Raw genomic sequence first — 15,242 nt, forward strand, 5'->3', positions numbered from 1 at the left:
ACTCATCAGTACATTCCCTGTAAAGACAGAACACTCCAACAAATGCCTGTTATTGTTGCTCCACTGAGAAGGAGCCTGAATGGATGAGGCAGGCCACAAAAAAGACATAGTATAGGGAACCACACAAAACTAGTCCACTCCTCAATCATACGAATAATAATATTTTGCCGTCCTTTATGTGAATTTTGTCAAGAGAGTCTGTAGTGAGTGAGTATATAGAGTGAGTGAAGTAGAAAAGGCCCCAGTGTGTCTTCTATACCCACAAAGAGAGCTGTAGTCACCCACCTTCAGAAAACCTATTAGAGTAAGTGGCAGTTCTCAGAATATAAATATGCTAGAGTTAATGGAACAGCTGACAGTCTATTCTTGGGCCTGATCGCTCACTGGTGCTGCGGGGTGGGTGGGGGCCGGAGGAGTGGTGGGCAGGGTTGGGTAGGCTAGGTGGTTGGGGAAGGGGGGGGGGGACGCAGTAGCTCCCCCACCTTCAGGCAATTGAGTCAATTTCTACAGCTGGAATGAGGTTATCCCAAGGGCTCACGGCGCCTCAAGTGTGGAGGGGCCTTGGGTGTGTGAGGAACCAGAGGTGTGTTTGTGTGACTGATGGACAAAAAGAAAGTAAGAGAGAGAGCGAGAACGATCTGAACTGTGTCTAGATTAGAGCTTCAACAACATTCTTACAGACAGACCACGGCTGTTATCACTAAATCTCCACCTCTGTCGTCCCAGCTGTGCTACCATCTACCCCTTGGTTGTGGTATACTCTAAGATATACTATCTGTGTAATTATCATCAAAGCCAGCATAAAGGAAGAACGAACTTGATTCTGGGTTGAGACGGATGCTTTTGTGGGATTTATATAAAAAAAGGTGCCTTCAGCAGCGTATACACACACACACACACACACACACACACGTTCACTCCTTGTGTTTTACCTGGGTGTTGATTCGGATGGCTCCAATCGATGGAATTTCAAAGTAGTAACCTGAAAATGAAGAGGACAGAATCAAATATACGTCCAACTGAAAGCTCATGTCCCGCCTGCTTTACATTCACACACGTTAAGCAGTCAAACGGTGATCCATTTGATCTCTCCAGCGTTATTAGGTACTATAATTTCCATCGGATGATGTGGAGCTGCACAGCCACGGTACAGATTGTGGCCAATGACCTCTCCACAGTTGTGGTTGTGCTGTAGGATGTAAATGCAGAGGCTCCTTGGGACCGCTGAGCCTCAGGCGCCGCTGCTACTGATTAGGAATGGAGGAGAGTGACCGACTGGGTCAATAACCATGCCGCTCCCCAAGTTATTAAAGCCATGAGTGTTTATACAAAGAGCCGTGAAATGGAGACAGCATCCCCAGAATGTTAACAGGCAAAGATGACTCTCATTATGCTGATACATTATGCACTCTTCCACAGTGGTTTGTGTCGAGAATTTGCCCGGTCTGTCTCACTCATTTGCACATGTGAGCGCGCTGGCTTTAAACACACGTGTGCACATGCTTTCCACACCCCTGCGTGGGCAGTCACCGAACACAGCTATCTGTTTTGGTTTTCCTCGGAGCGGTAGTTTTGTCTCGGGGCCGTTGGCCGCGTGCCACAGAGGTGAGGCGAAGCTCGGCGAGAGGCGAGGAGAGGCAACCACAGGCAGTAAGTAAAGAGTTAGAACGTCACGTGGCTCTCGCCCTGTGCCGAGCTGCGTCTCTGCTGCGTGAGGAGCAATTATGATTTTAATCAATAACCTAATTTCTTTTGCGAATCTCATTTGCATAATGCCTCTGCACTCGTAGAAGTCGGTTCCCCTCAAATGTCAAACGCTGATTTACGAAGACATATGGATCTCTTCAGACAAGTGTGACAGCAAAATTTGGATTTTGGTGTTGTCAAAACAACTACTAGGGTATGAATTATAAACATAGACTGTATACAAGAATTTGATGCAGACGACCGGTTTAAAAGTGTTAATGGTCTCATTTCACATCAGGTCTTATGATGTCAATGTTGTAAATGATGTTCCCATAAAAAGGAAGCTAGCATGAGGGAACAACATGTGATTAACAGCTGGTATCGCCCACAATAGGCACCTGACGTCTGTGAATTTCTGGTTTAAACATGGCAGTTGTAATTTTAGTCTACAAATCATCTTGTAGGGGTAAAATAGACATGAGAAGTCAAGTTTGACTGGACATTTTCCTTATATGTTGACCAACACATGATACTTACATACTCATAAGTTAAAGGGCAGTTTCACCCATTTTTTCCCCCACAAGAATAAACTTAAAATCATTATGATGACGCTTAATTTGACCAAATTTGACAATTTTTTTATTTTTTCAGATCTTTTACTCATAAAACTTGACAGAAACACAGTAAAGAGCAGTGTAGGGCTTTTATTTTCTTTGAAGGAAGTGAATTCGCATAGACTTTTTCAGTCAGAACACATTTAACTTTTTTTTTGTTGTTATGCACCAATGACACCAGAACAAATTCCTTGTATGTGCAAATCATACTTGGCAATAAAGCTCTTCTGATTCTGATTCTGATTCAGATTTATCTTTGGAAATTGGAAAAAAAAAACCTGTATTGTTTGGGTAAAGTGTAAATTTCAGTTTTGGATTTAGATACACAGGTTGAGAGCATGGATAAAGGTTTCCATTGTCCTCAGGGTCAGAGAGGTCACTTTCTTCTAAACACTCGAGTGACACACCAGCATGCATGTTTATGCATCATGTGTATGTCACAGGTGAAAGGTCACGGCCCGTTGAATTGTCAGAAAGCTGTCCCTGCTGGTGAGAGATACCAAAGAGGAAGAAGTACTGAAGATATGAGAGGACAGCTCCATTGAGGCTGATGTGTCAACCCTATTGTCTTAAACTGGCATAGACTTTAGTCGTCTGGTAATCACTGCGGTCGGGAACAGTAGAGAGCATGTTGGCACAAAGGCATAATCCGGGACTTTCCCCAGCCTGACGGGGAGATGGCACGGTAATCATCCTGCTACCAGACTCCTCCTGCTAATTAATAACAACTTCTGAGGAGATATTTCTGAAGCACTTGGCTCCAGTGGCAATGAGCGAATCAGCAGCGACAGTTAACAAGGCTTCATACAGGCAGCTACAGGCTTCATAAAGGAACAGCTTCAGATAAACTGTAACACTGAGGAAAAATATTAAATTAAACCACAAAAGAGAGGCAGAGAAGTGGGTTATGAAGTAAAAAATAATAATAAGAGCATTCAAATCCGAGGACAGCAACAACTGCCTGCTTTTTGGATTATATTATTTTTGGACCATAGTGATTTCAGATGAAGAGATTATTGATTTAAACATCACGTGTACAAAGATTTTTTTTTAATCATGCAGGATGGTTTACATATTTTCACATATTAATGTGACCAGACAGACACTATAAATTTTGGGAGGGCACTAAATTCATGAAACAGGTGGCGACCACAGAATATTAATCATGTTTTCTTCTTCCTTTATTGAATTTATTTCCACCTTTTTTATCCCTCTGTCAAAGGATAATCTTCGCTAAACACAAAGATCTCCTGTGTCGATTTTATTCTGAACAATTCCTTAGAAAGATATACAACGTTATTGTATGATGCAGTTTCAGCTGCTATATCAGCATTAGACTTTTTCTTTTATAGAACAATCTGAAAGAAGCTCGTGTTTATTCCAGAAGTCATCAGACGGTTTACTAGATGAATGCACTTGCACTTTAATCTCAGCCGTCCTTGAGTAGACGTCTCATAGTTTGGTGACGTGATGCAATTCTAATGAGATTTGTTTCTTGCTGTTGAGTTTTTTGCATATTTTAGTCTTGCCTTTGGATGTGGATGAGTTGTCTGTGCACCGTTTGCTGACCCGCTTGCCTTGTAAGAGGATTTACCCTTTACAAATACATTCCTATACTATCACGTACTGATAGAATAGCCCAGAGAACTATGTTATTGACATTAACCCTTCTGTGCCGCAGGTAATTTGCCGTGGGAATAATACACAACTCCTTATATGGACATCCTGGGAGTGTGGGTTTATAGATCACATATTCAGGCTTTAAAAATGTCTTTTTTTCATCTTCTTATGTGTCGTTGAGTCAAAGTTATGATTCATTTTATATTGCATTTTTAGTAGTGATATAAAATATCAACGATTGTGCAGAAGTCACAGAATAAACCGTTTTTATTTGCTTTTGGTTCATAAAAACGAGCCAAGTGAACTTTGACTGTGACGTATTTCTAAATTTCACATATTCAATCCGATTTTAAAGATTTTGAGGTCTTTTTGCTCAGTTGTGTTTGTATAGTTGGTGAAAATGTTGTTTTTTTTCCATCAGAAAAAGACAGATTGCCTAGGTTATGCTGGAAAAAAAGGATATAAGACACTCTCTATTGAACATTCTTATACCCTCTGTATGTTTAAACATAGTAATGGAAAAAAGCAGCCAAAATGCTGTGTAATTTTTATCTATAAAATCACTTCCCCTTTACTTTACACACATGTTTACATATGAATGTGAGTCAGAATCATTTGATCCTCTTACCTTTATTGGCACAAGCAATCCACTGCAAAGGGGTGACATCATAATTATGTTGCCCAACAGAGAAGGTGAACACACGGACCTGTGGAGAGCAGAGAGAGACAGATGAAAAATAATGATAATATGCGACGTTAAAACACAGATATGATTAAAAACAAACTCTATCATGTGATCACTATGACACTACAATTAGATTAGACTCCAGTCAACTCACACAACTGCCTCCATGTCAAGAATGCAGTGAGAGAGTTGTCAAACTGCAGATTATTCCTATGTGACAGCAGCCGCCAAAAGGGGACTTAGTACTAATGGGTATCAGAATAAATATTGGTGGAGGGGGTGGGAGTGACAACAAGAAGGGAATACTGACACAAGCTTCCTTATCTATCGGCTGTAATTTAGTGGGATCTAATGGTAACATGACTAATTAGTCAGAAGGTCAGAGCTGTTAACACCAACAGCAACACAACAAAAGAGACAAGGAAAGAGAAACAGACTGAGAGAAGGAAGGAGGAAGGAGGAAGGGGAGTGGAGGACTAAAGAGATGAATCACAAGCGGGAAGAGTCGGAATTACAACAGCCAAAATGGAAGTGTGGAAAAGCTGGGAGAGGATGTTATATGCACAGATTGGAGTACTTGGCATGTGTGACAGCCTAACTCACACAACTGTCTGTGCTATAATGAGACAATGTCAGGCAAAAATGGTGGGAGATTCGGGGAGTAAAGACAGTTTCTGGACACTTAAGATCTCTTGGGCAAGAGCGAGTAGAGGAAAAGACAGCAGCCTTATGGGGACAAGACTCACTGTTTTGTTGGGCCAGTTGTACTTCTCAAAGATTTCCTGCGCACGATCCTCCCCGCCATCTGTAAACATCATTATCATCTTATTGCAGTTGGCCCTCGGGGCGCTACTCTCCTGTGGCACATGAAGAGAGGAAAGGGAGGAGAGGAGAGAGCAATGAAAGGGAAAGAAGGAGGGAGACAGGTTAGGGAAAATGCAAGAACAAAACGGGGGAAAGTGGTCAGGCAAGAAACTTCATTTCATACAATACGGTACAGTGGTACTTAACACAGTACAGACAGCAAAGACGTATGGTTATCCCGACACCTAAAGCTAATAATTAATATATTCAATGTTTTTTCTATCTATCTGTAAAGGTCAAGGAGGTCAAATGCGTTGAACTGTGAAGGAGGAAACCAGAACACCTACAGAAAACCCGTGCAGGCAGAAGGAGAACACGCACACACCATGTTAGCACACTGTAATGTAGTTGTTATAGTAACATAATAAAAGTTGTAGCTTTATATTTGTCTACATTCTGGTGTAATCTGCTCTTAGCTGTCGTACATCATCTCACATTTACGTATTTCCCACTTGGCAGTCATGAACTTCCCCGTACTATCATTTTATCATTATCATTACCTTTTTAGAATTTCATTTGCGGGCGCACTGCATAACGTCATTGTAGCGTTAAATTTGATTGTGTAAGAAGCACTTCCACCAGCATGCCAGTGCTATATGCTCATAGCCAGGCACCAGCTTTTAGCATTCAGCTTTGATACTGCCACCCCCGCCTGTGTGCACAGCCGCTGCCATTGATATGCAGCCCAGCAGCATGTCAATCTGACAAGATTCTAATAAAGATAAATAATATTGCTACAATTACATATTTTTATTGTGCCTTTGCCACAAATCATGGTAGTGAGTCTGCCACAGACAGCGATTAAATAGCCCTTTTTATTTCTCATTCTTCTGGCAAAGAGAAGGGCTGGGGCGGGGGGGGGGCACTTGGCTCTGTGCCTCCAACCCCACCAGAGGAATATAAAGTGTCTGTGGCTGATCTCCTCTGGGCTGTGCTCATCAATCATCCCATCAGAGCCCATTAGGGTGGCAGCCTCCTAAAATACACAGCAGCATACGGAGCTGAGGCAGCACCTGTGTTGGGAGCACGTGGTCACGCGGACGCCTGCTGCTGACAGACATCGCCACTGTGCTGGCCGCTGCAGACACGAGCACCGCCCCATCACAACAGTGGCTGAAGTCGGTCCAATCTCTGAGGTATCTCATATAAAACGAAACACCTTTCTGTCAGCATTGTTTTATCACCGTGAAATCAGCTTCACCCAATGAGATTAGATAGCGACTGCAGCAGTGGACTGTGCTGGAGCCCGTTCATTAGCTTAGACTTTCTGGAAGTACATGACAGCCACCTCTGCTCCGCACCGCCCTGAGAAGCTGGTTGGCGCTTACATTGAGAAGCTGTTCAAAGGCGAATGTGAAGCCAGACTTGTAATCCGTGGTTCCTTTGGCTTGCATGTGCATGACGGCCTCCTTGAAGATCTTCTTGTTACGGACGTTGGCTTGGACCAAGGTCCTGAAGCAAGGAACAACCGCATCTGCCTTCTCGTTGAACTGGAGGGAGCAATACAAAGACACACATGAGCATACCACACAGCTGTACTAGACATTTTGCACAAAAATACACCCGAATGTTGTGTTTTTGCTGTCATATTTGTGTGTAGTTAATGGTGACAGCGTGTGGGTGTGGGCATGTGCAGATGTAAGCTGTAATTCTCTGGGTGGCAGTAAACGGTGGTAATTACAACTTTAGCCACAAAAGCCAGGTGCACCTGAAACACCGGCGTAAACCACTGAACAGAAACCCAGCCAAGGTAATATCACCTGTCTCATCTCATCCACCAAATTAGGCTAAAAGTGTGCATGCACAAGCGTTTGTGTGCATGTGTGTTTTTTTATGTTGCATGTATACGTCTCCTCGTGTGCCGTGTCTACACAAGACTATAATATAAGCAGCAGTGACTGTAAAGCAGGCTTATAATACAATGTCTTTTTGAAGGTCAACTTCAAAATCTACATTTTCAGTAATGCAGCAAAAACTGCAAAAATGTCTATTTTTATATAGGAAACAATAATATGAATGACAAAAATCATATCAAAAATGTTTCAACACTGATTGTATTGATTAAGATATAATCTACTCCCATGACAAACTAATTTGTGGTGCATTTATTACCTCAAGGTGGCAGCAGCAAGCATTTACATGGGCCCTGCATCACTCGCACTAGCGCTCATGCGCTGCACTTTGTCACAGAGAATTTCCCTCTGACTGTCTAATGTAGAAATGTAATTTCTAAAAGGCTGGACAACTACCATGAAGAAACCACACGCTCCTGTTTTTTAAAAAAAATAATCAATGCATCTTAATTTACAGTCGGGGTACCATGTTAGATTTTTTTATATTATCTGTTGAATGGCTCAATCTTTAAAACGTTCACGTGGAGGAAAGATAATGGATGATCCTGTTGAATATTCCAATAACAGATTTTTTATATTCCACACAAAAGCTACTCTTATTTCTACAAAGAGCACTTTGGTGTACAAATTCGTATTCATCACAATTTTCTTCCCCCTTGATGCACACAGTTGTTGTTTGTTTGCCATTTTATATACTCTATTATACTGTGTGTACGTTGCCTTTTATGTAAATATTATGTGCATCATGGGAGTGATCAACAGTTGCAACAAACTGCAGACAATAAGTGTGATTCTGAGCATAAAGAGGCTGTGATACACTGTAGCATTGAAACATAGTATGAATAGATAAACTAGGTTACATCTTCTATCTATAATAAATAGTAATTGGAAATGAATTGGGTATCATTACAACTAATTATAGTGCCATTACAGTAGTGACAGTTTGTCATTAAGAAGTGTAATGGAACATAAGTGATAATGTCGGATGATTATTTTCAGTTAATGTTTTTTTTTTTAATATATATTAACCACTTTTGTGTTTACAAATATTTCACACCAAGCTTTTGTAAGCCGTCACATTCTTAACACGGGGTGAAAATCAGATGCGCTCCTGCCCAGATTACCGTGCTCATTTATTGCTCTTAGAGCTGGGATTTAAAGCCATACAGTGGCTAAAAGCAATGGATTATGAAGGATTACTGAAGGAAGTCTTCGAACAGAGCCACCACAACAAGCATGGGGATGTGTGTGTGTGTGTGTGTGTTTGTCTGCATGGTATCTGTCCTGCAATATGGGATAATGTTAATATTCTCCTAAACATCAGTACGAATAGAAAGCTTAGTAATCAGCCGAGAGAAAAATCCTTCCACGGACATCGGTGATGCAGAAAAAGCAAATACAATGTAATGAGGGGAAGGAACATTTCTACCGCAAGCAATCAGCTGGCTTCAAACCGGCTCTCTGCTTATTATACCACCTGCTTAATGAACACAACTAATATTTGTGTCACTGTGGTTTTCAGGAGTGTTTTCTAATCACAAACCACAAACCTCCACTTACCCTGGCCACATTCACATAGTCGTCGTCTGATAGCGTGTCCAGCATCTTCACAACAGAGGTTTTCATGAGCTTCAGAGTGAGTCCACTGACGCTTCCGCTCCTGCGGAAAAACAAGCAGCAGCAGCTCTTGACAGGCAGCATTTTCACGCAGCCGTGCCATGGCAAAAAGGATGAGAAGCAAATGTCTTCCCCTAATTTTAGGCTTTCCTCAGACCAACAGGTGGCACTGGTGCCCTTTGAGGGAGACACTGAGAGCGAAAGGCACTGAGATACTCACACATCCACAATGATCACCATGTCCTTTGGAGACGATGCACCTTGGATATACCTGCACAAAAGACACAAAGAATGAGCTTTAATTTGTTCCCATTATCTTTGTGAATTGCACTAAAGAAAGAAGCCAAAGTCACAGTGAGCTGAGCCATGAAAATATGAAGGGGGCCACTACTGAGCCCACTAAGCCATACAGACTAGCGAAAAGGCTTATGTGCTTAGAAGAGGGAATAAGTTGTGTTATACACATAAGTGTTGGCAACAGTTACTGTCGGCTGACTAATTCTCTATTCTGAATAACAATGACCTCTCTAAATAATTACAGCATTTGCCAAAGTAATTGCTAGTTTATCGCCTAAGTATATAATAATGCATTCATAACAGTGACCCACACCGGATTGCACAGCCACAACCGACAGCCTTTTTAACAAACCCTGCACGCAGCAAAAACAACATTCTATTTTTGGGAAAGCACTCCGAGAATGCAAACGTCCTCCAAGGATGCTCAGTTTGGATCGAGATGTGGACTTTGACTAAAACTACACAGTAACATGTACATGTGCATGTTTTTATTTCAATACATTATTAACTAGTAATTACCTGTAAGTCACTGCTATGTATTCAAAAATGCTTTTGATATTCAGACATTACATTATGCGGAGTATATCGGAAGCTGCTTGAATTTGCTGCTTTGTTGTTTCTGAATTTTGACATAATATCTAATATCAGTTAAAGATCACAGCCCTGTGTTTAATTGAATCCACTAATGAAAAGTCAATCTGCCTCTAACAAAGTTTTAGTTGAGTACATTACAATTCCAAGTGATTAGGTTTCTGAAAAACAGTATTCATGACGACGACGTTGATTAATAATTGGACATAAACCATCCAATATATAATTGCACTTGTATAATGTATAATTCGGTCACTTGAAATGCATGTTAATTTCTCAGGGTGCAGCCTGTTGACCTGTCGATAAAGTGAGACGTGCCGTTCCTTTTCGTGAATCATCAGTTGGCCGCCAAACGCATAACTCACTCTGGCTGTCCCTGTGTCGGGGGGGGAGACTCAAGCTGCTTAAGACCGCTGTGCCGTTGCCAGAAAGAAGCTCCTCAAACAAGGCTGTTCCGGGCGTGTGTCGGCGACGGCAACCTCGTAGGCCCACAAGACAGATTTCGGCACTAGACTAGCAAGGCCAAACAATTTGTGTTGGAGAAAAAAATGACCACGTAACGTCTGCCCACGGCTGATAAAGGATGATGTACAGAGGAGATGCAGAAGTTCTCCCGCTCTGTTCCAGTGGCAATTAAATTCACATTTACCCCTGATACAAAGAAAACTGAAGTTGATGGACATTATAGGCACTGAGGTGTGTGTGTGTGTGTGTGTGTGTGTGGGTTCAAATGTGAGAACTCGATTGACATTCTAAAGAGAGAGCAGGCAGTTAGCAGCCATCTTCGGCAGTGGCAGAGTAATCATCAGGGGTCTCTTTCTGCTGATTATCAACCGTTCTGCTGAGTGCGGAGAGAAGCCAGCTGCCAGTGGGCCAGTCGTTTTTTTTTTCTTTCTTATGCTCAGCCAAGCTAATATGGAGGTAGAGCAATGATGCCCCTGTAGGCTTCCCCACTGCGCCCACAAATCTCAGTACTCCCACTCACTGGCAGGAGCCACAGCAACCTGCAGAACAACCCCTGACCTATGTTGAAGTGACGTCCCTCAGCACACCGCCTGGGCTGCTCAAATCCGTTTTTTCCAGGCACAAACTGGTCCCCACTCTACTGAAAAGCTGCCCAGAAACCCCATGCAGCAAGGACTCGGCACAAGCACAACCTCGCAAGAGGTCGATTAACTGAGCATGGCTAGAGTGAATGTGGGCAAAAATGTGTGGATGTGTGAGGGAGAGAGGGGGAGGGAGAATCCAATTATTTTCAATAATAAAGAATGCCACATCAAAGGTAGAACTTCTGCAGCTCTCCACAACTGTGTGGCGCATGTAATCAGGTCTGGAACCATGAGGCACACTGGCATGCTTGACTTTTATAAATTTAATTACTGGAATCTTAGTTGGAGGGGGTGAAAAGGAGAGAAGGGCAGATGTGAGCGACTCCACACAGTGGTGACTTCTTTCTTTCGTGTAGATAGGGTTTGTGAAAGTGATCGTCGGTGCACGACGGAAACTCGGTGAGAATGTGGCTCACGTCTCCATCCCCTGAGGCTCACGGAGGGGAGACCCTGTGTGGAGATTGAGGATCTAGTGAAGGCTGATGCCTGGAGACCAACTGTGGGATTTCATTAACTTCTTTGGCCACTCCATTTTTCATCGAAGGGGAATGATCCATTAACGGGACTTCAATTATTTTGAAGGGGCTAAAAGGGTTAATTATGTGGCAATGTGGACTTCTGTCAGTCAGTCATTATGGGTCATCGCAAACTATAAAACCTCACAATGGCAGACTGTGTCAACTCTGGCCCTAAAATATGGTATTCAGGCAGATCGCTTCTCTGTGACTTTGAAAGAAAGGCAGCATTGATCAGCAGTAATGGAGGTTTAAGAAGAAATGTGTGAGCAGTGATGGGAGTGGAGAGTAACACACGAGCCAGAAAAGCGTCTCTAAGCGCTGAAGCTACAGTGCTACGATGACTGATCTGCCTGCAGATTCTCTTGTTGTATCAGCACTGCTGTCTTTCTCTCCCATCTCTACTGCCTGAAGCACAACTGAATTTTCTCTGTGCCTCCGGGGGGGAAGAGCACCAGGATCAGAGAGAGAGGGATGGGAGTCAAGGATTTCTTGCCTCCAGACTGATATGCAGTTCTATCGCCGTGACAGATAAAAAAAAAAAATCACAAATCGAGGTGTATAATTCTCTACATTTTGACTCGCGGTTCCAGATGTGTTGTTTCTGCATGGATTCCAGGCGGTAATTACCTCTCAGCTCCTGCCCACTGATGCCATTCTTTCCCTGTCATTACCCAGTCTCCTGCGCGCCAAGGCCAGGTGACAAGCAGATGGGCCTGGCTGGTGCTGAACTGAGCCCCGCTGCCCACTCTGTGCCACAGTGACACAGACTTCAGCCAGGAGACCCAACACCTCTCTGTCCACTCACTGAAACCTATGGCCATCATTCGACCACTAGTGCAAACCAGATACAAACACACACACACACATATATATATATATATATACACAGTAGCTCAACAAGGCTAGATCCATTAGCAAACAACGACAGACTTTCGAGCCGCAAACATAAAAAAAAGGAAAACATCATCCAAGCAGAAGAATAAAAGCACCATAGCCAAAGACAATAGAATAAAATAAATACATAAATAAAAATATATTATATAAACATAAAGGGGAGTCAACCTAGAGTAAATTATTATTATTATTATTATCGATTATTTTAGGCCACTGTGATAGACACTGGATGAAATTAGTTCTTAAACCAATCAGATTTACAGTGCCGAACATGTAAGGGGGGGGTTTAGTTCACACTGGTTTTTCATCGCAGTCCAGACCAATCTCGTTAGCCTGGATTTTGAAGTTACAGAGACCGGATTAAAAAACACAAACATGATCTTATGTACCAAGTTAACATGCTGTGTGATAGGTGATGAAAATGTGACCTTCATCCTTGACGAGTGGCAAAATCGAATCACTTTATCCTCAAAAGTGAAAGTCAGTGCAAAATTTGACGAAATTCCCATGAGAAGTTCCTGAAATTCAAAATAGGGACAAACAACCTGAAGACACACAAAGCCTGCAGCCACAGCTGTTGCCACAAACAAAATAATATTATTTATTCTGATCTAGATTCCTCATGTGATAAAATATATATTAAAAAATTTCAGGCTTGTACAAATAACCATAATAATTATGATGAACATTATGACGACCCCTACAAGAAACTGTGATAAAGGGATCTGTTGACATCACCTTCTTCTCTTGACAATTATCTGACTGTGTAATCGTAGATTAATGCCAGTTTGTCCACTTAGCAGCGGATCGCAGACACTATGTACATTGCTGAAGTGGCAGTTACGGTATATGCAGTGAGTAGTAAATTGTACATGTGCGGTCGCGGCAGCCGTGGTGATTTTTTTATGCTCATAAATATACAAGAAGGCAATAGGATACGTCATGTATGTCACAAACAAGTGTGTTTGTGCCGCTGCAAATCTGTGCAATTGAGATGACGTTTGATTGGCGTAGGTATTAGACCTGTGCTCTTTACACTGAGGTGGAACGAGGTATCGCTCCGAATATGAGGAGATTAATGCAGCAGCATTCACACCCCACCCCCCCAACCATAAATCTAACAGAAATGCATTATACAAGCAATGAACACAATGACATATTCTTGGTTGTGGTGATTGTATTTCACTCCTTTTTTTTCCAGCAGTCTGGTAAAAGAGTCTCATTGGAATTCATGAAATAGTTTTATCATGGCACAGTGTTGTAAAATCAATACATTAACAGTGCCGGGGCTAACTCTCTCAGGAGGATTGTGTTTATGCCCCTGACCCATTCTGCAAAGTGTTGTGGAGTACATTTAAATTGAGGGAATTATCTACAACATACATTTCAGAATCGGGCAATAGTTACACGTGGTATGATGCATGTAGCGGCTCGGTGTTCATATTCTCGTGAGTACAGTATATTTTCACAGGAGGGCGTTGTGAACTACTATTGTGAGTGTTGCAGTATCTAATCTAATCGGCCAATGAGAGGTGGGTTGAAATTATCGCTGACATCGTCATCCGTCCTTGTGCAATATGATAATCGATAGGCAAATATCAATAACAAATGGCGCTGCTCAAATGAATGAGGGAAACTTGCGTGGAAGTTACCTGGTCGAAAAAGAGGGAGTTTACAGCAGGATAATGGCGGAGACATCTACATTAAGATGCCCATCCACGTTCAATGCATAGACTTTGTTCCCTATGTTGTGAATAAACAGAGAAATCCTACACTTTTAGCAGACATTTTGTTTTCTTCAGTTAGAGGATATATCGCTATAGGATTGTCTTGCAATATAGTTATTATCACAGAATCATTTTATTGTGATATCATCGGTATTGTGGACCATGTATCGTGTATTGTATCGTATATGATATCGTATTGTATCGTATATGACATTGTATCATATATGACATCGTATCGTAGAGTATATGAAATCGTAGCGTATATGATATTGTATCGTATCGTATATGATATTGTATCGTATCGTATATGACATCGTATCATATATGACATTGTATCGTATATGACATCGTATCGTAGAGTATATGAAATCGTATCGTAACGTATATGATATCGCATCGTAACGTATATGATATCGTATCGTATATGATATCGTATCGTATATGATATAGTACCGTATATGACATTGTATCGTATATGATATTGTATTGTAGAGTATATGATATCGTACCGTATATGATATCGTATCGTAGAGTATATGACATCGTATCATATATGACATTGTATTATATATCGTATGACATCGTATCATATATGACATTGTATCGTATATATGATATTGTATGTATCAGATATGACATCGTATCATATATGACTGTATCGTATATGACATTAGAGTATATGATATATGATATTGTATAGATATATGATATTGTATCGTATCGTATATGACATCATTATCATATATGACATTGTATCGTATATGACATCGTATCGTAGAGTATATGAAATCGTATCGTATATGATATTGTATCGTATCGTATATGATATTGTATCGTATCGTATATGATATTGTATCGTATCGTATATGACATCGTATCATATATGACATTGTATCGTATATGATATTGTATCGTATCGTATATGATATTGTATCGTAGAGTATATGATATTGTATTGTATCGTATATGATATGGTATCGTATATGATATCATCATATCGTATCAAGGTACTCGATTCCCACCCCTTCCGCCGATAGCATGCCAGCAACTCAAGTGTTGCTGCATGTCCAAGTGTTTCAGTAACTGGTTTTCCGGCACAACCATCTCTAGTGTTGTTCTAAATTCTAAATTAGAAAAGCAACAGTAACTCAAACAATTAATTGTTAC

The 15,242-nt window shown here is 41.4% G+C and overlaps 1 protein-coding gene across 3 annotated transcripts in view; it reads right to left on the reverse strand.

Moving 5' to 3' along the window:
• Positions 1 to 15,242, reverse strand: part of cacna2d2a (calcium channel, voltage-dependent, alpha 2/delta subunit 2a) — a 141,283-nt gene that overhangs the window by 19,277 nt on the left and 106,764 nt on the right. For all 3 annotated transcript variants that reach the window (XM_044024962.1, XM_044024961.1, XM_044024960.1), the window contains 6 exons: positions 9,160 to 9,210; positions 8,883 to 8,982; positions 6,798 to 6,959; positions 5,352 to 5,462; positions 4,549 to 4,627; positions 933 to 982 (listed from right to left, as the gene is read on the reverse strand). In XM_044024962.1, coding sequence (XP_043880897.1) covers positions 933 to 982; positions 4,549 to 4,627; positions 5,352 to 5,462; positions 6,798 to 6,959; positions 8,883 to 8,982; positions 9,160 to 9,210 — 553 coding nt within the window. The remainder of the gene's footprint in view (positions 1 to 932; positions 983 to 4,548; positions 4,628 to 5,351; positions 5,463 to 6,797; positions 6,960 to 8,882; positions 8,983 to 9,159; positions 9,211 to 15,242) is intronic.

The sequence above is a fragment of the Solea senegalensis genome, linkage group LG4, assembly GCF_019176455.1.
Source record: "Solea senegalensis isolate Sse05_10M linkage group LG4, IFAPA_SoseM_1, whole genome shotgun sequence".
In the NCBI taxonomy this organism is placed as follows: domain Eukaryota; kingdom Metazoa; phylum Chordata; class Actinopteri; order Pleuronectiformes; family Soleidae; genus Solea; species Solea senegalensis.